At 51.8% G+C, this 24,224-nt stretch overlaps 1 protein-coding gene across 1 annotated transcript in view; it reads left to right on the top strand.

Moving 5' to 3' along the window:
- The window catches only part of CHRD (chordin), a 117,002-nt gene that overhangs the window by 71,442 nt on the left and 21,336 nt on the right, over positions 1 to 24,224 (top strand). Inside the window, exons 6-15 of the mRNA XM_015426820.1 lie at positions 6,259 to 6,410; positions 6,746 to 6,887; positions 7,736 to 7,876; positions 9,968 to 10,050; positions 10,157 to 10,304; positions 10,411 to 10,517; positions 12,094 to 12,210; positions 15,326 to 15,482; positions 18,543 to 18,787; positions 21,497 to 21,610. Coding sequence (XP_015282306.1) covers positions 6,259 to 6,410; positions 6,746 to 6,887; positions 7,736 to 7,876; positions 9,968 to 10,050; positions 10,157 to 10,304; positions 10,411 to 10,517; positions 12,094 to 12,210; positions 15,326 to 15,482; positions 18,543 to 18,787; positions 21,497 to 21,610 — 1,406 coding nt within the window. The remainder of the gene's footprint in view (positions 1 to 6,258; positions 6,411 to 6,745; positions 6,888 to 7,735; positions 7,877 to 9,967; positions 10,051 to 10,156; positions 10,305 to 10,410; positions 10,518 to 12,093; positions 12,211 to 15,325; positions 15,483 to 18,542; positions 18,788 to 21,496; positions 21,611 to 24,224) is intronic.

Below are 24,224 nucleotides of genomic sequence, written 5' to 3' on the forward strand. Positions count from 1 at the left end.
GAACTGTGACTGGCTCAAGGTCACCCAGCAGGCTTCCTGTGGAGGAGGAGGAGGAGTGGGGGATCAAACCCGGTTCTCCAGATTAGAGTCCACCACCCTTAACCGTTATACCACACTGGCTATCACCCTGCTGACTAGCTCAATCTTGCCAGAGCCTGGGAGCTAAGCATTAGTTCATGGAAGGGAGACCACCAAGGAAGGCTGGGGACGCTAAGCAAAGGAAGGCAATTGCAAACCATCTCTGTTAGCCTCTTGCCTCACCTTGAATGCCCCATGGTCCTCCTGGGGTCTCCATGACTCGGTTGCAAGTTGATAGCACCCTAGTTAGCCAGTTTGCAAACCACCAGTTAGCCAGCTTTAGTCTAAGACTAAGAGTCTGCATTCTGCAGTGTTCTTGACAGACTGGTGAAAGGTTATAGAGTTATAACCAGCAGACAGTCTCCATGCGTTTTATTTTTGGGTGCTGTGCTGAGTTATTTTTGTTTGGCGGTAATCAAAAACACTCTCGGAGTGTGGTTTTCATTTTACATTTGTGTGCATGTTGGCAAAACAACAGGATGAAGATGGCAAGTCTCTCCCTCCTCCTCCTCCTCCTCCTCCGGCTCTTCCTCATTCTCATTTTAATCTCTGGAAGTTCCCATTTCTTTGGGGGGTGGGGGGGATGTCTATTCTTCTGCATGAGTTTTGCTCCCTCTGGGGGTTGACTTGATATTACAGAGGTTTATGTGTGGCATAGAAGCCTGCAGTTTAAATCTGCAGGGAGATACGTTGAATAGTGCCATAGAGTCTGCTTTCCAAAGCAGCCGTTTTCTCCAGGGGAACTGTGGCCTGGAGATCCATTGTACTCCCAGGATATCTCCAGTCCCCACCTGGAGGCTGGCAACCCAGTTTGGGATCCCATCCCATCCATCCCAAGCAGAGAAGCAACTCCAGTCGTGCTTTTGTGTTTTCTTTTTTTAAATTACCAAAAAAGCCCTAATTTGGGAGAAAAACGGAGAGAGGTCCAATAAACAGTTTCAGCCTCCACGCGTTCCCAGGCCCCAGTTGTCTCTCTGGGCTGCAGGAGCCCCATGGGGCTGCTTCAGCTTTGGACTTGGCTGGGGGGGGGTAGCGGCAGTCAATCAAACTCCCCTTCTGATTGCACAAGGGGCCTCCCTTTCTGCCTGCTCTCCCCCCCCCCCCGCAAGCCCTCCTGTTTTTGCCAGGCCTTTGCATAGCCAAGCGGTGACTAATTTCCAAGTCTTTCTGTGCATCCAAAAAGCGGTTGTTGTCCCTGGCGAAGCCGAGCGGAACCGTGCTGCCGGAGCCTGAGGAAGGGAAGTAGCAAAATAGGCTGTTGAGAGCACCGCATCACCTGCAAAAGGCCTAGGCTTGTTAACTTCCAGGTGGCTTACAACAGTTTAAGGAAACCGAAGAATAGTGTTGCTGTTGTTGTTCAGTCGAACAGTCGAGTCCGACTCTTCGCAACCCCATGGACCAGATCACGCCAGGCCTTCCGGTCTTCCGCCGTCCTCTTAAGTTTGCTCAACTTCATGTTCATTGCATCTATGACACTGTCTAACCATCTCATCCTTTGCCGTCCCCGTCTTCTTTGACCAATCTTTCCCAGCATCTGGGTCTTCTCCAGTGAGTGCTCCCTTCTCATTGGGTGGCCAAAGTAGTTGAGCTTCAGTTTCATTATCTGGCCTTCCAGGGAACAGTCAGGGTCGATTTCTTTTAGGATTGACTGATTTGAACTCCTTGCAGTCCAAGGGACTCTCAAGAGTCTTCTCCAGCACCATAGTTCAAAAGAATCTATTCTTCGGCGCTCGGCCAAAGAATAGTGTAGACCATATATAACTTAACATCAGATAAAGCTCCAAAGTGTTCCAATTCTTGAGCAATTCTTGTTATTTGAATGTTCTTAGGCCCCGGTCACACAGGCCAGATAACGTGGTGGGGGGGAGGCGTGGCTGTTCGCCCTGGAGCAAAATAAAGTGTGGTAGCCCGATCACACGGTCCCCCGAGTGTCCGTGCTTCAGCTGTTAGCTGGTGATCACATGGCGATGCTGCAGCATGGCAAAGAAGCGGCGTGATCACACAAGCGTTTCGCATTTGTGTACATGCGCAGTTCCACGGAGCAGCACTGCTTTCAGTTTCGTGTTTGTGCACATGCACTTACAAAAAACATCCGGTTTGCAACGGGACCTGGACGGACACCAGATGCCACGGGATACTAGCACTCCTGCAATCACGCAAATTTGTAGCACGCAATTTGCCATGCAAAAGGCACGAATGTTGGGCAGGTTTTCAGGGCGCGATCACACCGCGACATCTGGGAAGCGTAGCGCACCCGTGGACAACGCGTGGCGTCCCGCCAAAGATATGGAGTTAAAAAGTACCAAGGAAAGCGCACTAGTATCCGGAAAACACACGGCACAGGCGGGCGTCTGATCGCGGGAGCGCTCGTATGCCGTGGCATCTGGCGCCCATCCACGTCCCGTTACAAACCAGATGTTTTTCGTAAGCGCATGCACACAAACACAAAACTGAAAGCAGTGCTGCTTGTATGATCGCGCCATTGCCGTGTAATCGCCAGCTAACAGCCTAAGCACGGAGACTCGGGGGACCGTGCGATCGGGCTACCGCGCTTTATTTTGCTCTGGGGCAAACAGCCACGCCTCCCCCCCATAGGTTCACCAAAATAATACATCAAAGTGCACGTTTACACTATGTTCAAACATTCAAACAGCACCTTGTCAGTCTCACAAGCCTGCAGTGCAGAGAGGAATTTCTATTCCAAGGTGGGTTTGGTAAAATAACGGAGGGAAAAGCCAATGCAGAATCGCCCTCTGTCAATGGTGCCATCTAGCAGTTAAGACTTGAAAATGAAGAACAAGAGTTTCCCTTTGAAGTCACCCAGCGTGGTTTAATCAGACAGTGCTACAAATTGTACGCTCCCATAATGGTAACGTTTACCAACCACAGTTGCAACGAGTTGGCCCGACCTGGTAGTTCTGACGATAAAGGAGTGCCTTTGGTATGTTGGCAAGAACCATCTAAATTAAGCGAAATCATTAAATTACAGGTTGGAAGACAGGGACCGGAAACATTTTGGCATAATTGGCACCCTTTGGTTGACTTCTGGGAAGCAGTAAATGGAGAAGGATGTCTATAGCTGCTTTTCAAGATTATAAAAGCGGGGGGAATGCCTTACGAGATGATGGTATAAAAACTAACAAGCACCGTGATGAGTGTTACGAATATCCTTGATGGAAATGCAAAGATCCGTTTTTCACATGGTAAATCCTTACAAAAACAAGGTGCAGTAGATCCATCCAAATGTCAATAAATAATTTCAGATACATAAATAGGATGACATGTCCCATAAAGTGCTCAGTCAATCTTTTCGACATCATTCCTTGAAGGGATAAAGCTACCAATACAGAAAATTCCAAGTGTCCAGGTATTCTGCAGTAGTTCTTCAAAGGTATCCAGTATGTATATTTCCACTGTGATATAATCATAAAACCCAATAAACCATCTAATGGAACTTGCACATATTTTGCATTTCACAAAAAGGCTTCCTCATAGATGGAAATTCTATTTCTCCAGTCCTCAAGGGAAAAGCATTCTTCCAGGGCTCTTTTTGTAGCAGGAACTCCTTTGCCTATTAGGCGACACACCCCTAATGTAGCCAATCCTCCAAGAGCTTACAGTAGCCCCTGTAAGAAGAGCTCTGTAAGCTCTTGGAGGATTGGCTACATTAGGGTTGTGTCGCCTAATATGCAAAGGAGTTCCTGCTACAAAAAGAACTTTTTTTCATAGAAGAATGCTTTTCCCTCGAGGACTGGAGGAGTAGAAATTCCATCTATGAGGAAGATAGCATTTAATGTGCGCCTCCCCGGCGTCCCCTCTCTCCTTCTCCACTAAACCTTTCCCTTCTTGTCTTGCATTTAACGTGCAAAAACTGATATAAAATCTTTGCATTTCCATCAAGGAGATTCGTAATACTCATCATGGTGTTTGTTAGTTTTTATAGTCTTTTCCCCCGTGATTCTCTCATTGTATTGTTTACAAGATGATGGGACATCTGCCTATTTTTGTTCCGTAGGCGTTGTATAATTTCGAATCGTAATTTTTACTTAAAAAACAACAACACATTAATAAAAAGAGAGGGTGCGCGCATGAGGCACAGCTTGGCCATTCAGAAGCCTCCCCCAGTTTGAAAGGTGTTTTGTTTTCATTATGGGAGAAACAAAAGACAAAATGATTCGTTTGGCAGGTCTGGTGAGGGTCAGCCAAAGTCACAATGTAGATTGGATTAAGCCCGCCCTCGTTACACCTGGCTCAGTGGATCCCATCGGTGTCAAATAATGCCAAGTAGTCCTAAAGAGATGGGCAGCGGACCCAAAGGATTCCATGCCAGAAGAGGTTGTACAAGTTTCTCATATCAAGTCACAGCCGATTTATAGCATCCCCTGAGGGGTTGTTTATTATTATTATTATTATTATTATTATTATTATTATTAATAATAATAATAATAATAATAATACCGTGGTCATGTGGCTGGCATGACTAAACACCAAGGCGCACGGAACGCTGTTCCCTTCCCTTCCCTTCCCATCTACTTGCAATTTCTTGCTTTCGAACTGCTAGGTCGGCATGAGCTGGAACCAGAGACGGGAGCTCACTCCGTCTTGCGGCACTCGGCTCTCGAACTGCGGAACTGCCGACCTTCCAGCCTGCAGTTCAGCATCTTAACCACTGAGCCACCGCAGCTTCTTCAGTAGTACCTAGTAAAAAAGGTAAAGGTTCCCTTGCTCGAAAGCCAGTCGAATCCGACTCTAGGGTTGTGGTGCTCATCTCCGTTTCAAAGCCGAAGAGCCAGCGCTGTCCGAAGACGTTTCCGTGGTCATGTGGCTGGCATGACTAAACACCGAGGCGCACGGAACGCTGTTAACCTTCCCACCGAAGTGGTACCTATTTATCGACTTGCAATTTCTTGCTTTCGAACTGCTAGGGTGGCAGGAGCTGGAACCAGAGACGGGAGCTCACTCCGTCTTGCGGCACTCGGCTCTCGAACTGCGGAACTGCCGACCTTCCAGCCTGCAGTTCAGCATCTTAACCACTGAGCCACCGCAGCTCCTATTAATTAATTTAGTACCCCGCCCTATCCCATGAGTGGGCTCAGGGCAGCTTACAAGACAAGGTTCATAAAACCGATAAAAGCGCTAAGAGCAATAAACCAACAGGCAAGAGATATTTTCAAGGCAAGAGAGGTTCAGTGGTTTGCCATGGCCTGCCTCCGCGTCACGCCCCTGGTATCTCTTGGAGGTCTCCCATCCAAATACTGACCAGGGCTGACCCTGCTTAGCTCCGGAGATCTGAGGAGATTTGGCCCGTCCAGGACAGGGTCCTGTTTCCAATAGCCCTACAAAATCCTTTTTTGGATTCCAGCTCCAAATGTCCCAAAATTAAACCAATTCCAGAAAGACCCAGTGTGGAGTTCAGACTAGGATCTGGGAGGCCCAGGTTCGAATCCGCACTCTGCCACGGGAGCTCGGTGGGTGACCTTGGGCCCGTCACCTGCTCTCTGCCTAGACTCCCTCACCGGTAGATAAAACGGAGAAGGGGTGGGGGGGAGGAATGTTGTAAGCCATGTTGGGTCAATTAAATAATAAACTAGGGTTCTGGCCACTCCGGGAGGCTGATTGGACACTGTGTGCCACACTGTGCCTGCACAGAGGCACCAAGGGAGGATTAGAACTCAGGTCTCCTAAGACACTGCAGCATTCTGGCTCCGTTACGGGAAGGGCCTGCTATTTACTCATATGGCACTGAAGAGGCAAAGTGAAGTGATGTCCTCGGGTAGCAGTTGGAGGGGGGGTGCCGCCTGTGCCCCTTCACCCCCTTGCCCCCACCCTTGCCCTATCCGCCTTCTGTTGCTGATCCACTCCCTCACCCATTGTGCCACCCCAAACCCAGGATCCAGAGCAGCCGGCAGCCTCTGTGTCCTGGTTCCCTGCAAGTCTTTAAAGTTTCCTTTTTGCTATCTTTTAAGACTTGTGGGAAACCACGACAGAAGGAGCAATAGCTGTTCTGCCCCTTTAAGTGGCGGGGGGGGGTAGTTGGGAGGACCGGGGAGGGCAGGTGATGAGCGGGTGATGCCGGGCATCAAGAAGCGGTGGCGGCAACAGGTGGTGGAGGAGAGGGAGCCGTCTCTGCACTCATCCCCTACCAAGCTTCCCTGGAAGCTAGAGTTCGCTGCGGCACAGGTCCGGGCCAATACCTCCTCCACCCACTCGCCCAATTCTGCCTCTTCTCACATAGGCTAGCCCAGCCGAGCCGAGTCCGTTTCACAGAGGCCGAAGGCACCGTCCTCTTCGAACACCCTGTGCAGAAGGGAGCCTCTCCCCAGGACGGCATGGTGAGTGGACCTCGGCGTTGCCCGTCTCCTTCACCCTTCCCTGAATGGCTTCTGGATTCCCGTGTTACTGTAGCTGTGGGACCCGGAGCCATGTCAGAGTGGGGAAACCAGTTTGCACACATGCTGCAAGAGGCACAGTTGCACCTCTGTATCTTCCGCCTGTCGGAGTGGTCCCACGGCACACTTAAGCCCATGCACCGTCCCACTTGAAATGTGTGGCGTGCACGTCACGCGAATCGACAGTACACTGAGTTGCATCCAGTCTGTGGATTTGCATCAGTGTACAGGATGGCCTGATAGCATGGCCCTCTCCACTCCCTCCCGCCCCTCTACAGATCTGTGGCGTCTGGCGGAACCTGCAAAAGTCCTCGGTCCGGCTGTTGAAGGTGGACCAGCTGCGCGTCTCCCTGGTCACCAAGTCCCACCCTGCAGGCGAGATCCGAGGGAAAATCATGAAGCACCGGGCCCTGCTTGCAGGTAACAAGGCCTTTTGGCACTTCCAGATTCACCCATAACCTCATCCCGAGTCATTGCCAGCCAGATCCGAGGGCATGCCTTGGACCCGGCCATTAGTGGTGCGGATCCAGTGGGTGATGCGGGAGAAAGCCAGGTGGCTCAGTGGTCAAGCATCTTCTCGGCATCCAGAAGGTCCCCGGTTCAGTCCCCGGCAGGCTACAGTGGGGCTTTGGGGGGCTCCGCCGCCTTCTTAAAGGCACAGCCCCACAAGAATTTCTCCTGCAAATGCTTTTTTTCAGGGCTCTTTTTGTAGAAAAAGCCCAGCACCCAATAATAGGCCACACCCAACAGCAGAAACTTATTAGCATATTAGGCCACACCCCTGCCAGCACAGCTCATTAGCACATTAGGCCGCACCCCCATGTTACCAGAAGTGTGGTCATCCAGCCACACCCACCTTTTGCTTCTTATTCTGTTTACCTTGTTTGTTGTCAAAACCCAGGGCCTTTTTTTGTAGCAGGAACTCCTTTGCATGTTAGGCCACACACCCCTAATGTAGCCAATCCTAATGAGTTCCTGCTGTTGGGTGTGGCCTGTTATGCTAATGAGTTCCTGCTGGGCGTGGCCAACTCGGAAGCCAGCCGGAACTCCGTTGCTGTGCGTTCCTGCCCAAAAAGAGCCCTGCTTTTTTCAATCATTTTAAAACAATTGGTTGTTTTATTTTTGGCTTAAAACTGAGATTGTTTCTAAAAAAAAATTGGCAAGCTGCCTAGAACCATACGGAAGAGCATTAGGCTACAATAACTCAGCCGTCCCTTGGCTCCCGGTCCAAGCTGATGATGCTCTGTTACCATTCCTCTCCACCCCAGAAACGTTCAGCGCGATACTGACGTCCGTGGACCCCACCCACCTCGGCATGGGGGGCATCGCCATGCTGACCCTGAGCGACACGGAGAACAACCTGCACTTTGTCCTCGTGACCAAGGGTCTGTTGGAGTCGGCGGACAGGAGTGAGTCGGGCAGGGGTCATGTCGTAGAAAAAAAGGTGCAGGAGCATAGCTCATTAGCATAACTCATTTGCATATGCCACACCCCCTGATATCACCGGAAGGGTGTCAGAAGGCAACGCCCACCGCTCAGGCTCCACTGGACTGTTTTGGATTGCTAGCTATTGGGGGGGGGGGACACCCAGATCTGTCCTTGCAGAGGAGGGAGAGCTTGTACCTGAATAAAACTTGGTCTTAAAGGTGCCACTGGACTGTTTTGGACCTGTTGGCTCTGCAACTTACCTGGCTGCTTCTTGCTCTGACTGAGGGCTGCTGGGAGCAGGGGGTGGGGCTTGTTGCGTGTGCCCGCCCCCTGGGCTCTTTACTGCCGGAGCTCCGCTCCTGCGCGCTCCTGCAGGAAATGACCCCTGGAGACGGGTATCTGTGTTCGGAGACTGATGAACGCAGCAGAGGGGCACAAGCTAAATTAAAGTGTAGATAAAAGCTTTATTCAGGAATTAACATACTTGATGGTTATGAATCCTGTAGTGTTATGGCGCACTGGGAATCCCTCCTACTCCTCTGACCTGGATAGCCCAGGCAAGCCCGACCTCGTCAGCTCTAGGAAGCTAAGCAGGGCCGACTCTGGCAAGTACTTGGAAGGGCGACCTCCAAGAAGGAGGAGGAGGAGATTGGATCTATACCCCACTCTTCACTATCCAAAGGAGTCTCAGTGCGGCTTACAATCTCCTTTCCCTTCCCCTCTCCCCAACAGACACCCTGTGAGGTAGGCGGGGCTGAGAGAGCTCTTGAGAGAACTGCTCTTGATAGAACAGCTCCAAGAGAACTGTGGCTTGCCCAAGCTCACCCAGCAGCTGCGTGTGGAGTAGTGGGGAATCAAGCCCGGTTCTCCCAGATTAAGAGTCCGCGCTCTTAACCACTTAAGGTAAAGGTTTCCCTTGCTCGAAAGCCAGTCTAATCCGGCTCTAGGGGGCAGTGCTCCTCTCTGTTTCCAAGCTGAAGAGCCAGCGCTGTCCAAAGACTTCTCCGTGGTCATGTGGCATGACTAGACGTCGAGGCGCATGGAACGCTGTTCCCTTCCCACCGAAGCGGTACCTATTTATCTACTTGCAATTTCTTGCTTTCGAACGGCTCGGTTGGCAGGAGCTGGGACCAGAGACGGGAGCTCACTCCATCATGCGGCACTCGGGTCTCAAACTGCCGAACTACCGACCTTCCAGCCTGCAGCTCAGCATCTTAACCTCTGAGATGCTGCGGCCCCCTAACTTACCAATACGCTGACATTAAATTGTTCAGTAATTTGTCAGTATTTGGTCAGGGTTTTTTTAAAAAAATTTTAGTCAGTAAAATCAATATTTTTGACCCTTTGACTAGTTTCCACCCTTATCTACACCAAAGTGGATCTCCAGAAGTATCAGTGGTGGGATGCAGAGGCAGGCTAATAAAGCCACCTTTCTGAAAAACGTCCAAGCCCCCAGTAGGGGTCGCCAGAAGCCACCATGACTTCCAGGCAAGCACAAAAAAACACACAGACACAGAGCGGAAAGCCCTCACACTGACCCTTGTGGATGAGCCAGTTCTGGGAAGGAGCAAGGAGAAAGGGCTCCGCTGGTGGTGGTGGGCAGGGGTCATTTCGTAGAAAAAGAGGTGCAGGAGCTCATTAGCATAACTCATTTGCATAACTCATTTGCATATGCCACACCCCCTGACATCACCGGAAGTGTGTCAGAAGGCAACACCCACCGCTCAGGCTCCACTGGACTGTTTTGGATTGCTAGCTGGGGGGGGGGGGACGTGCAGATCTGTCCTCGCAGAGAAAGGAGAGCTTGTGCCTGAATAAAACTTGGTCTTAAAGGTGCCACTGGACTGTTTTGGACCGGGGGGCCGGGGGCTCTGCAGCTTACCTGGCTGCTTCTTGCTCTGACTGAGGGCTGCTGGGAGCAGGGGGTGGGGCTTGTTGCGTGTGCCCGCCCCCTGGGCTCTTTACTGCGGGAGCTCCGCTCCTGTGCGCTTCTGCAGGAAATGACCCCTGGTGGTGGGTAACACTACAGTGCAGGAGTGACGTGTCTCGTTTTTTGTTTTCTCCCTCCTCAGAATCCCCTGGGCTGCCCCTGAGGGTCCAGATCCTGCACCAGGACAGGGTCCTGAGGGAGGTCTCCGCCAACGTCTCCTTGCAGGTAAGCCGCCACCTTTGAGCGCCGCCTTTAGCGCCGCCTCCCCTCTTCCAATGCCTGCAGTGCCGCTGCCGCTCCACGCCCCGTTCTCAGTTTCTGTCACCTCCAGGACCCCGACTTTGCCGAGGTGTTGACGGGACTGTCGAGCCGAGAGATGGCGTGGCTGGCCCAGGGGCAACTGAAGATCGCCGTGGAGGTGGAGGGCCGATTCCGGCGCCAGGTCGCCGGTCACGTCACTGCCAGGACGAGCTGCGACAGTGAGTGGCGGGGAGGAGCTCCCCGAATCCCAGTTCGTGAAGGGGGGGACTGGAGAGATCAGGTTTCCAACTAAACTCGCCCCCATTTCTCTTGCCCCCCCCCCAGCCATCCAGAGCGTGCTGTGTGGACGAGATGCCCTCATGCCCACCCACACGGGGGCCGTGGGTTCTGCCAAGCTTACGCTGCATGCAAACGGGACGTTGGAGTACCAGGTAGGAATGAAACTTCTGGTTCTGGGCAGGGAGTTGGCAGGCCAGGGCATCCGTAGGGGGGCCAGGTCACCTAAGAGCTGTGCCACCATTTTGTATGTTTTCTGACCTGGTCCTCCAGGGTTCGACGTCCTCCTGTTTCTCCTCTTAATTGTCATCTCACTCTCTTTTTCTCCCTATCTGTTCTTCCAAGGTGCAAAGGCCTCCTGTTTCTCCTTTTAATTCAGACCCCGCTGTCCTCTTACCCATCCATTCCTTCAGGGTGCAAAGGCCTCCTGTTTCTCCCCTTTAATTCACACATTGCTCTCCTCTTTTCCCCATCTGTTCCTCTAGGGTACAAAGGCCTCCATCTTCTTCCCTTTAATTCACACCATGCTCTCCTCTTTTCCCCATCTGTTCCTCTAGGGTGCGAAGGCCTCCAGTTTCTCCCCTTAATTCACACCATGCTCTCCTCTTTTCCCCATCTGTTCCTCCATGGTGCAAAGGCCTCCAGTTTCTCCCCTTTAATTCACACCATGCTCTCCTCTTCTCCCCATCTGTTCCTCCAGGGTGTAAAGGCCTCCTGTTTCTCCCCTTAATTCATACCCTGCTGTCTTCTTTTCCCCATCTGTTCCTCCAGGGTGCAAAGGCCTCCAGTTTCTCCCCTTAATTCACACCCCGCTCTCCTCTTCTCCCCATCTGTTCCTCCAGGGTGCAAATGCCTCTGTTTCTCCCCTTAATTCATACCCTGCTCTCTTCTTTTCCCCATCTGTTCCTCCAGGGTGCAGAGGCCTCCTGTTTCTCCCCTTAATTCATACCCTGCTCTCTTCTTTTCCCCATCTGTTCCTCCAGGGTGCAAAGGCCTCCAGTTTCTCCCCTTAATTCACACCCTGCTCTCCTCTTTTCCCCATCTGTTCCTCCAGGGTGCAAAGGCCTCCAGTTTCTCCCCTTAATTCACACCATGCTCTCCTCTTTTCCCCATCTGTTCCTCCAGGGTGCAAAGGCCTCCAGTTTCTCCCCTTAATTCACACCATGCTCTCCTCTTTTCCCCATCTGTTCCTCCAGGGTGCAAAGGCCTCCAGTTTCTCCCCTTTAATTCACACCATGCTCCCCTCTTTTCCCCATCTGTTCCTCCAGGGTGCAAAAGCCTCCAGTTTCTCCCCTTAATTCACACCATGCTCTCCTCTTTTCCCCATCTGTTCCTCCAGGGTGCAAAGGCCTCCAGTTTCTCCCCTTTAATTCACACCATGCTCTCCTCTTTTCCCCATCTGTTCCTCCAGGGTGCAAAGCCCTCCTGTTTCTCCCCTTAATTCGCACCCTGCTCTCCTCCCCATCTGTTCCTCCAGGGTGCAAAAGCCTCCAGTTTCTCCCCTTAATTCATACTCTGCTCTCTTCTTTTCCCGATCTGTTCCTCCAGGGTGCAAAGGCCTCCAGTTTCTCCCCTTAATTCACACCCTGCTCTCCTCTTCTGCCCGTCAATTCCTCCACCAGCCCTGCCTCGATCTGACCCATCTAGGGAACCTTTATGACTCCTGTAACGTCCCTGGTCGTTGTGCCTCCGACAGACCCTTGCTCAGGGGTGCACTCCCCTCTCCCGCAGGTCCAGGTGGCAGGCACTGGAAGCAAGGTGACCGGCATCACGCTGGAGACCAAACCGCGGAGGAGAAACAAGCGCAACATCTTGTATGACATGACGCCCAGCTACAGGGATGGGATGGTGAGTGCCACAGGGGACGAGGGGTAGATGGGCCAGATGTGGTAGAGAGACAGTGTGGTGTCGTGGTTAAAGCTTCAGACTAGGATCTGGGAAATCCGGGTTCGAATCCCCACTCTCGTTGTGGGAAGCTTGCTGGGTGACCTTGGGCCAGTCACACACACGCTCAGCCTGACCTACCTCACAGGATTGTTGTGAAGATGAAACGGAGGAGAGGAGTACATAAGAACGTAAGAGAAGTCAATGTTGGATCAGGCCAGTGGCTCATCCAGTCCAACACTCTGTGTTACACAGTGGCCAAAAAGACCAGGTGCCATCCGGAGGTCCAGCAGTGGGGCCAGGACATTAGAAGCCAGGAGAACGATGTAAGCCATTTTGGGTTCCCAACAGGGGCAAAAGGCAAATAAATAAATAATAAAAAGGTATTCGTGATCTGTTCAGCCAAGCCCGTTGTCAGAACCCACAGCTAACAACGAAGTACACGCATTCAGGAACGGTTAGACTTTTATTGCAAAGCTATAGATGCAGTAACACAGGCACTGTTAAGAATGGCGGCAACCCGTAGAGCCTAATAGGATATAGGGTATTCGTATGCCCGCCCCCATGGCGTGGGCCAATTAGGTCCCCTCCCGCGCGTGGGATGAGTTAGGAACCCGTTAGGTGGCTAAAGCTGGGAACCAGGAGTCTCTCACGGTACATGGGAGACTTCCAGACAATACAACCTCCTCCTGCACATCTGTAGAGATAAGCGTTTCAGCAAAGGCATAGCAGCAGGGATAGGAATGCAATAGCAATGAACAAGACACAGAATGAACTCCCCAACCCCCATGGCAGCATAGCTGACACCCGTCCGTGTGAATATCGGCTGTTTTTCCTTGGCCAGTCTAGAACAACCGTTCCATAAATAAACAAGTGGGTTCTAGATCAGATCAGGCCCGAACTCTTCCTAGAAGCTAAAATGACAAAACGGAGGCTTATCGTGCTTTGGTCTCGTCATGAGAAGGCAAGAGTCACTGGAAAAGATGATTAATGCCAGGGAAAGTCGGAGACAGCAGGAAAAGAGGGAGGCCCAACCGGAGATGGAATGGCTCGATCGAGGAAGCCGCACAGCCCCTCCGTTTGCAAGACCCCGAGCAAGGTTGATCATGAGAGGATATTTGAGAATTCTGACTAATAGTCAGTCGAAGGCAGCTTCATGCATCTCGCCCGAGCTAAATGGCTCACTTCACTGATAAAACCTGGGATCCCAGATCACTGCAGACGGTGACTGCAGCCATGAAATTAAAAGACGCCTGCTCCTTGGGAGGAAAGCGATGGAGAACCTAAACAGCATGATAAAAAGTAGAAACATCACCCTGCCAACAAAAGTCCGCATGGTCAAAGCAATGGTATTCCCAGTAGTCATGTATGGCTGTGAGAGTTGGACTATAAGGAAGGCCGAGCGCCGAAGAATAGATTCTTTTGAACTATGGTGCTGGAGAAGACTCTTGAGAGTCCCTTGGTTTCCTAAAATAAATCCACCCTGACTGTTCCCTGGAAGGCCAGATAATGAAACTGAAGCTCAAATACTTTGGCCACCCAATGAGAAGGGAGCACTCCCTGGAGAAGACCCTGATGCTGGGAAAGATTGAAGGTCAAGGAAGACGGGGACGGCAGGTTAGACAGCGTCATCGATGCAACGAACATGAAATTGAGCCAACTTCAGAGGATGGCAGAAGACCGGAAGGCTTGGCGTGATCTGGTCCATGGGGTCGCAAAGAGTCGGACTCGACTGTGCGACTGAACAACAACAACAACAAAACTGGTAAAAACCAGGCTGGTCCCCCGACGATTCAGTGCCATCCCCGAATGTCCATATATAAGGAACGCAAGGATAGAAATTATATCCATTGATAAATGGATGGAGAAGGTTCAGTAACGGTCTTCTCCAGTTAAAAGTGTCTCCATTGTCTAGGCAAGTCTTCTGCTAGGGACTTGCTGCCTCAACACGGGGCTAGAAAGGTCAGTGTGAAGCAGGGTTCCGTGTTGGTGTGAAGCGGGGTTCCGTGTTTACGGCCTGACCACCAAGGGACGGCCCTGCTGGATCAGTCCAGTTGTCTCTCTAGTCCAGCATCCTGTCTCACACAGTGGCCAACCAGTTCCTCTGGAGGGCCAACAACAGGTCAGAGAGGCCGAGGCCTTCATAAGGACATCAGAAGGGCCCTGCTGGATCAGACCAATAGTCCATCTAGTCCAGCATCCCATCTCACACAGTGGCCACCCAGTTCCTCTGGAGGGCCAACAACAGGACATAGAGGCCAAGGCCTTCATAAGAACATCAGAAGAGCCCTGCTGCATCAGACCAATAGTCCATCTCGTCCAGCACCTGTCTCACACAGTGGCCAGCCAGTTCCTCTGGAGGGCCGACAACAGGGCATAGAGGCCGAGGCCTTCATAAGAACATCAGAAGAGCCCTGCTGGATCAGACCAATACTCCATCTTGTCCAGCATCCTGTCTCACACGGTGGCCAGCCATTTCCTCTGGAGGGCCAACAACAGGGCACAGAGGTTAAGGCCTTCACAAGAACATCAGAAGAGCCCTGCTGGATCAGACCAGTGGTCCCTCTAGTCCAACCTCCTGTCTCACACAGTGGCCGACCAGTTCTTCTGGAGGGCCAACAACAGGGCACAGAGGCCAAGGCCTTCCCCTGCTGTTGCCTCCGGGCTCTGGGATTCGGAGGTTGACTGCCTCTGAACGAGGAGGTTTCCTTTAGTCACCATGATTCGTAGTCTCTGATAGCCCTATCCTCTATGAATGTGTCTAATCCCCTTTTAAAGCCACCTATGCCTCTGGCCATCACTATGACCTCTGGCAGCGAATCCCAGATTTTAATCACAGGGGTCGGCTTACTGGAGCCGCCGCTTGTCTCTGGAGAACAGATTGGCCCTTCCTGACCCATTCCACAGACTGCTTGCGAGGGTTGTACTTAGCAAAACCACAAACGGGCTGCCTCGACTTCTTCGGAGGAGGGAAGGGAGCCAGCGAGAGTGGGCCGTTGGCCAGATCCCGCAGGGGGGCAGCGGGGCGGGGGGAGTTTCCCCACGCCTCGTTCAAAGTGCCCCTTTCTCACGTTTGCAGGCCAGCGGGATCTGGGAGGAGTTGAGCGGGCGCGAGGTCCACATGCTGCTGCAGAACGAGCTCTTCCTCAACGTGGCGACCAGGGATTTCGAAGAGGGGGAGCTGCGGGGCCAGATCAACGCCCTGCCGTACAGCGGACTCCCGGCACGACACCGAGGTAACCGGGGGTGCGCCATGCTAGGAGCTGGACTGGCAGGTGGGAATAGGTTTGCCAGCCCCCTAGTCAGGGTGGGGGATCCCCTGCCCCCGGGTCCTGTCACTTGGAGCCCTGCATGTGAACCCAGAAGTGATAGAAGGTAGCTCTAGGTATTGCCAGAAACTCTATGATTTTACGACAAGACAGCTGGGCAGTTCCTAGAGCGACGTTACGTCACCTCTGGGTTTTCCCTCAAGAGAGACAGAGAGAGAGGAATAGACAGATGGGATTGGATTTATACCGCGCCCTTCACTACCCAAAGGAGTCTCAGAGCAGCTTACAATCTCCTTTCCCTTCCCCTCCCCCACAACAGACACCCTGCGAGGCAGATGGCGCTGAGAGAGCTCTTTCGAGAACTGCTCTGAAACAGATTGTAATTGAGGAGGAGGAAGAGATTAGATTTATACCCCACCCTTCACTTGGAGTCTCAGAGCAGCTTACAAACTCCTTCCCTTCCCCACAACAGACACCCTGTGAGGTAGGTGGGGCTGAGAGAAGGAGAAGGAGGAAGGAAGGAGATTGGATTTATACCCCGCCCTTCACTACCCAAAGGAGTCTCAGAGCGGCTTACAAACTCCTTTCCCTTCGCCTCCCCACAACAGACACCCTGGGAGGTAGGCGGGGCTGAGAGAGCTCTTTCCGGAACTGCCCTTGAGAGAACAGCTCTGAGAGAACTATGGCTTGCCCAAGGTCATCCAGCAACTGCAAGTGGCGGAGTGGGGGGAATCAAACCCAGTTCTCCCAGACTGGAGTCCGCGCACTCAACCACTACACCAAACTGGCTCAGGACTGCTCAGAGGTTGCCCAGTCATAGAAACGTGATATCACGTGCAGGAAAATAAATCTCCCCAGGAGTACGTCGCAAAAAGTAAAACATTTGTTCAAGCAGGTCCAGTTCATATTCAGGTGACAGTCCGAACGGAGAGAGAGAAGCCCGATCTAAAGGGTGCTTTCCCTATCACAAGAGGGCAAATAATCCAGTGTCATTATGTGGAAGCATGAGGGCATTGTCTCTACAGGAGAGACCTGTAGAGATGTCTGGCCCCGTGAAGAGCCATGTGAGAAAAGGGGCAGAACAAAGAGCATAGAGAGAGAGGGGAGGGGTCAGAGGCTGGTCCGTAGCTAACATGGGGCCCACGGGGCCTGGCCCCCTAGTGTTTCTTCTGGGCCCCCTCCCTCTCGGGCTGCCCCCAAAGTGCTCCAACTTACCACCTGCACTGTACTTTCATTTAATTAACTGGTGCCCCCCCCCCCCGCGGCCCCCCCCCAAAAAATTCCCTCGCTATGGGGCTGGTCAGAGGGCAGCTCCCAGGTTAAGACAGAGGCTGATTCTGCATTGGCGTTTCCCTCCATTGTTTTACGAAACCCACTTGGAACAGAAAAATTCCCCTCCGCATTGCCTGCCGCTTTCGCTTCCTATGATTATCGGGTTTTATGGTAGCCTCCGCACTCCATGCCACTTTGGCTTCCTTTGGTCATCGGATCTTATGGTACCCTCTGCATAGATTTAATGGCCCTTTTACGGCCATTCAGAGGTGACTTTGCAGTCCGTACCGTATTTGAATGTGGTTTTGAGCTGCACCTTTCTCCTCCCAGTTGAGAAAACGCGGGGCGAACGCTAGATGCAGAATCGCCCAAAGAGAGCAACATCCCATTCAAGGATATAAAACGCTTACACACACGTAGAGTGATTTAGCACCCCCTCCCCAATTCTCCAGACACGCCGAGTCGCTCACTCCAACACCAATTTCTAAGTGTTCTAATTTTGAAAACTCACTTTTTTTGGGGGGGGGGGAGATGGCAGAGGGAGCCGGATCCGAAGACCGCTTCCAAACAGTTGCTCAGGAAGTTCCGATTAATATGTGAAATGCGGCTTCCCCATCCATCGTCTCCAGCAGCCGCCTCCTCCTCCTCTGCCTCATTGCACACTTACGGGTGCCCAGTCAAGGTGCTGCGGGACTGCAGGAGCAAGTGCTTAGCCGAACGCACCTTCCCTACATCTGTTACGGGAGCCCTCTTTGGGTCTAGATCAGAGGTGGGCAAATTATGGCCCAGGTTCCACATCTGGCCTATGAGACGTCTTCTTATAGCCCTCAAAAGTGCCATGACGTTGGCTTCAGTTTGGTGTAGTGGTTAGGAGCGCGGGCTCTAATCCGGGAGAACCGGGTTTGATTCCCCACGCCTCCACGTGAAGCCACCTGGGTGACCTTGGGTCAGTCACAAGTTCTCTCAGAGCTGTCCTCTCAGGAGCAGTCCTGAAAAGAGCTCTCTCAGCCCCGCCAGCCCCGCCTACCTCACAGGGTGTCTGTTGTGGGGAGGGGAAGGGAAAGGAGATTGTAAGCTACTTTGAGACTCCTTCAGGTAGTGAAGGGTGGGATATAAATCCAGTCTCCTTCTCCTCCTCCTAAATGCCCAGATCTGGAACTGACCAGCCCTTTGCCAAACTGCCATGCATGCAGACTTTAGGCTGGCCCCATGTCCATGAGAGCCAGTCTGGTGTCGTGGTTAAGTGTGCGGACTCTAATCTGGGAGAACTGGGTTTGATTCCTCCCTCCTCCACTTGCAGCTGCTGGTGTGACCTTAGTTCTAACAAGAGCTGTTCTCTCAAGAGCAGTTCTTGATCAGAGGTGGGCAAATTATGGCCCAGGTTCCACATCTGGCCTATGGGACGTCTTCTTATAGCCCTCAAAAGTGCCATGACGTTGGCTTCAGTTTGGTGTAGTGGTTAGGAGCGCGGACTCTAATCTGGGAGAACCAGGTTTGATTCCCCACGCCTCCACGTGAAGCCACCTGGGTGACCTTGGGTCAGTCACAAGTTCTCTCAGAGCTGTCCTCTCAGGAGCAGTCCTGAAAAGAGCTCTCTCAGCCCTGCCTACCTCACGGGGTGTCTGTTGTGGGGAGGGGAAGGGAAAGGAGTTTGTAAGCTGCTCTGAGACTCCGAGTGAAGGGCGGGGTATAAATCCAATCTCCTCCTCCTCCTCCTCTTCTTCTTCTACTAAACTCCTGCCTTTTGTTCTCTAGAGCTGCCCATCCCCCTCGCTGGCCACTTCGTGTCCCCTCCTGTACGTGCCGGGTCTGCTGGCCACGCCTGGGTGTCCCTGGACGATCACTGCCACCTGCACTATGAGATTGTGGTCGCCGGCCTTGGCCGGGCGGACGACGGAACCGTCAGCGCCCACCTGCACGGCTTTGCCGAGCTGGGGGAGCTCCAAGAGAGCAGCAGCCGGGAGCACAAGCGACTGCTTAGGGGCTTCTACGGCACGGAGGTAAGGCGCTTGGCGCTGCAGGGGTCGGTGGGTGGGTGGGTACGGGCGCCAACTTCGGATTGGATGTATTTCTTCACACGATGCAGAAGTCTTAGAGAGTCGCCGTGACAAGATGTGAGCGATGTTCGTGAGCGTTCGGAGGCTTTGCAAGCAAACAAGACCGGTTCGTGGAGATTAGGCTGTTAGCTGTGATGGAGCGTCCATGTCTACAGGCAGTATACCTCTGTGTACCAGATCACACTAGGGAATGTTATCGCTTTCATTACAGGAGCTCCAAAATCCCAAAAGCATAACTGAAAACAGAATGCTGGTCCAGAGGGACCTAATTGATGCAGCCGCCAAATCGCTCGCTCACAGCTTTCATGCCAGTAGCTCACAAAGTAGAAAAATTTTTGCTCACAAGAGTCCACAACGTAGAGGGAGCCTTGCTCTGTCTCTGTTGTGGGGAGGGGGAGGGAAAGGAGTTTATAAGCCACTCCGGGACTCCCGAGTGAAGGGCGGGGTATAAACCCAATCTCCTTCTTCTTCCTCTTCTACTTCTGCTGGACTAGACACAGGCTGTGTTGATATTCCAGAGTGCCCCCATTGGGGAACTCTAGGCCATTCACATGAGATCTCCAAGAGGTCTCCCACAGAGGCACCGTCCAGGCCCTGATCCACTTAGGTGGATCCACTTAGGTGGGTCAGGACTGCTGGATCACAACCCCGCCAACATTCTTGGATACATATTACAGGGCTTTTTTTGTAGAAAAAGCCCAGCAGGAACTCATTAGCATAATAGGCCATACCCAACAGCAGACACTCATTAGCATATTAGGCCACAACCCAGACAGCACAGCGCATTAGCATATTAGGCCACACCCCATGGAGCTGCGGTGGCTCAAGTGGTTAAGACGCTGAACTGCAGGCTGTGGAAGGTCGGTAGTTCAGCAGTTCGAGACCCGAATGTGCCGCATGATGGAGTGAGCTCCCATCTCTAGTTCCAGCTCCTGCCAACCTAGCAGTTCGAAAGCAAGAAATTGCAAGTAGATAGATAGGTACCCCTTCGGTGGGAAGGGAACAGCGTTCCGTGCGCGTTGGTGTTTAGTCATGCCAGCCACATGACCACGGAAACGTCTTCGGACAGCGCTGGCTCTTCGGCTTTGAGATGAGCACCGCAACCCTAGAGTCGGATTCGACTGGCTTTCGAGCAAGGGAACCTTTACCTTTACCATGCCTTCCCTTGGCTTGCCCAGGCGCCCCGCGGCTGTGGGGAGCCTGGGCAAGCCGGCCCTTGGACAGGCTGGGGAAGGCATGGTGGCTGTAGTGGGCGTGGCCAACTCTGAAGCCAGCCGGAACTCCGTTCCTGTGCCTTCCTGCCCAAAAATAGCCCTGAATTTAACTGTAAGACACAGGAAGGGGAAAACAAACTTGACCCAAAAACTGGACTCAAGAACGGGTCAGGTCATCATGTGTATTGGCCCTTGTGTCTAGGCCACGAATACTTTTTAACGAGGTTTTCATTGGGCCCTTAGATGTTCTTAACTGTTTTTCTAATAAATATTATTTTTGTAATTTCTAATAAATGTATTTTTGTATATTGTAAGTTTTTCATATTGGCCCTTTATGAAGAATTCTTACACATTTAACTGTACCAGATAGGCATTGTGTGGGGTGTGATATGCTTGCTTGCCAGACCTTTCCTTGCTTTGAAAAACTGAACCTTGAGCACTTCTGCATAACTCAAAAGCCTGCACTTTCAGGTTTTTTTAAAAGCCAATTCAGGAAAAGTACTTGCTCACTTACACAACATTTGAGTCAAATTTGGGCCAGTTAAGATGGATGGCTGATTTATGAGCGTAAGAACTCAAGAGAGGCCAATGTTGGATCAGGCCAACAGCCCATCCAGTCCAACACTCTGTCACACAGTGGCCAAAAATACTTGGTGCCATCAGGAGGTCCACCAGTGGGGCCAGGACACTTGGAGCCCTCCTACTGTTGTCCCTTCTCCCAAGCACCAAGAATACAGAGCATCACTTGCCCCAGAGTCCCTATCTATACCTTGTGGCTAACAGCCACTGATGGACCTCTGCTCCTTATGCTTATCCGATTCCCTGTTGAAGCTGTCCATGCTTGTATCCGCCACCACCTCCTGTGGCAGTGAATTCCAAGTGTTAATCACTCTTTGGGTGAAGAAGGACTTCCTTTCATCCGTTCTAACCCGACCGCTCAGCAATTTCATGGAGTGCCCACGAGTTCTTGTATTATGAGAAAGGGAGGAAAGTACCTCTTTCTCTGCCTGCTCTATCCCATGCATAATCTTATAAACCTCGATCATGTCACCCCTCAGCCGTCGTTTCTCCAAGCTAAAGAGCCCTAAGCACTTTAACCTTTCCTCATAGGGAAAGTGTCCCAACCCTTTTATCATTCGAGTTGCCCTTTTCTACACTTTTCCCAAACCTATAGTATCCTTTTTGAGGTGTGGTGACGAGACCTGTACACAGTACTCCAAATGAGGTGGCACCATCGATTTATCCAGGGGCATTATGATACTGGCTGATCTGTTTTCAGTTCCCTTCCTAATAATCCCCAGCATAGCATTGGCCTTTTTTTATTGCAGTCGCAATAAAATTTGCCCACATTTCAAGGGTGCAAAAATTTAATTTGGATTTTTGGGGCGTGGGTGCTCTCTGTCAGATCACGACTTTCGTGCTGCTGTTTCCCGTGCAGGCCCAGGGCGTTGTGAAGGACCTGGATCAGGAACTGCTTCGTCACCTGGCTCGGGGCACCGCCTTCCTGCAAGTCAGCACCAAAGCGAATCCGCGAGGGGAAATCCGGGGCAAGGTAGGCACGGGATGCCAGTGTTTTCTCCGCCTCGGGCAAAATAGGGATAAAGGTTCTGGCCTGCCTTGCAGGGTCGTTGCAAGATTTGCTAAAACAATTTACGTGAAGCGCTTCGGATGTTTGGGCCGCAATTTGAATGAAAGTTGAACAGCAGGAAACCATACAGGCTGATCTTCCCTCGTGTGCTAATGTTAATACATGATCATAACCAGGGCTTTTTTTGGTAGAAAAAGCCCAGCAGGAACTCATTAGCATAATAGGCCACACCCAACAACAGAAATCCATTAGCATATCCAGCCACACCCATGAGAGCATAGCTCATTAGCATATTAGGCTGCACCCCCGTGTTACCAGAAGTGTGGTCATCCAGCCACACTCACCTTTCCCTTCTTATTCTGTTTACCTTGTTTGTTGTCAAAACCCAGGGCCTTTTTTTGTAGCAGGAACTCCTTTGCATGTTAGGCCACACCCCTAATGTAGCCAATCCTAACGAGTTTCTGCTATTGGGTGTGGCCTATTATGCTAATGAGTTCCTGCTGGGCGTGGCCAATTTGGGAGCCAGCCGGAACTCCGTTCCTGTGCGTTCCTGCCCAAAAATAGCCCTGCTCATAACAACTCCCTTTAGGCCTAGAAAGTTAGTTTGGTATAGTGGTTAAGAGCGGCAGATCTGGCGAACTGGGTTCAATTCCCCACTTTCCCACTTGAAACCAGCTGGGTGACCTTGGGCCAGTCACACAGCACTCTCAGTCTAAAAATGATAAATATAGTCGCCACCTAGTGGTGCCAAAAAAGAGCTACACTTTCAGACAGCCAAATAATCCGTCGGGATCTCCTGACGATTCCACACACAATGCCATACGATAATTTAATTTAATTCCTTTAGCCCTGAGCCTTGTCAAGCCGACACAAAGAAAGCTCCGTTTATGTAGCACACTCAGGGGAGCTCCTGGATACGACAGCCAGTCTGGTGTAGTGGTTAGGAGCACGGACTCTAATCTGGGAGAACCGGGTTTGATTCCCCCACTCCTTCACATGCAGCTGCTGGAGTGACCTTGGATCAGTCACAGTTTCCCCAGAGCTGTTCTGGAAACGGCAGTCCTCAAAAGGGCTCTCTCAGCCCCACCTCCCTCACAGGGTGTCTATTGTGGAGAGGGGAAGGGAAAGGAGATTGTAAGCTGCTCTGAGACTCCTTTGGGTAGTGAAGGGTGGAGTATAAATCCAGTCTCTTCTTCAATACAGATGGGCTGCAGTGCTGTGGAAGGGAGTATAGCTCTTTCTCTACACATTGTTTTCCTTATTGGAAATATTCCCCCCTTCCTAACCCTTCTGCTTTAGTAATAAAGCTGGTTCCTGATCTTTTCCCCCCTCTGTGCTGGGACTGAAAGCAGTGCATGGAGGACATGGGAAAGAGCCAATCAGCCCTGATCCACGTCACCCTCCCAGAGTGCTTTTGAAGGACAGGATGCGCTTTGGGAGATCCAGTGATGGAATTCCAGCATCGTATGTAGTGCGACTCTTATAAGAACCCAACGACCTTCCCCGCATGAAGATCAGCGAAATGCATCAGGAATTTTTCCACTCAGTAACAACTGGCTTCGCCTTTGGAGTCTCTTGTCCAACAAAATTCCCTAGTGGTGTTGCTGATTTGGCGTCTTCAGATTGCCTCAAGTTTTGCTTCGTTATGAAATTCAGTGGAAGCTAACTGCTAGTTTTCTCAAAACTCTTCTAAACACTCCCTCAAAGTTCCTGCAGCGTTTGACCTGATCTAGAACGCTCCAGATTCACCCTCAGGGATGTTTGGTGGCTTCTCTAACAGTTTGGTGTAGTGGTTAAGAGCCAGTTGGGTGTAGTGGTTAAGACTGTGGACTTTAATCTGGGAGAACTGGGTTTGATTCCCCACTCCTCCACGTGCAGCTGCTGGTGTGACCTTGAGTCAGTCACAAGTTCTCTCAGAGCTGTTCTCTCAAGGGCAGTTCTCTCAGAGCTCTCTCAGCCCCGCCTACCTCACAGGGTGTCTGTTGTGGGAAGGGGAAGGGAAAGGAGATTATAAGCCGCTCTGAGACTCCTGCGGGTAGAGAAGGGTGGGTTATAAATCCAATCTCTTCTCTTCTTAACGGAGAGCAGTGTTTGCTTTCAACCAATGGCTAAACTGTTTCAAAAGACATCCGGGCAAGAGAGCCATCAAAATTTGAGCTTCTTGGGGGGCATGGCTGGGTCTCTTCTCCTCCATTCGAAGTGCACAACAATCCTGTAAGGTTGGTTAGCCTGAGATTGAGTGGGTTGCCAACTGGCATGGTTCATTTCCTGCGGGAGCGCACAGGAGCGGAGCTCCGGCAGTAAGGAGCCCAGGGGGTGGGCACATGCAGCAAGCCCCGCCCCCTGCTCCCAGCACCCTCAATCGGGCCACAAGGAGCAAGAAGCAACCAGGTAAGTTGCAGAGCCCCCCCCCCCTTTCCGGTACAAGCTCTCCCTCCTCTGCGAGGGCAGATATGCACATCCCCTTCCCCCATAGCTAACAATCCAAAACAGTCCAGTGGAGCCTGAGCGGTGGGTGTTGCCTTCTGACACACTTCCGGTGATGTCAGGGGGTGTGGCATATGCAAACAAGTTGTGC

The sequence above is a fragment of the Gekko japonicus genome, unplaced genomic scaffold (genome assembly GCF_001447785.1).
Source record: "Gekko japonicus isolate JY-2015 unplaced genomic scaffold, Gekko_japonicus_V1.1 scaffold238, whole genome shotgun sequence".
Taxonomy (NCBI): Eukaryota; Metazoa; Chordata; class Lepidosauria; order Squamata; family Gekkonidae; genus Gekko; species Gekko japonicus.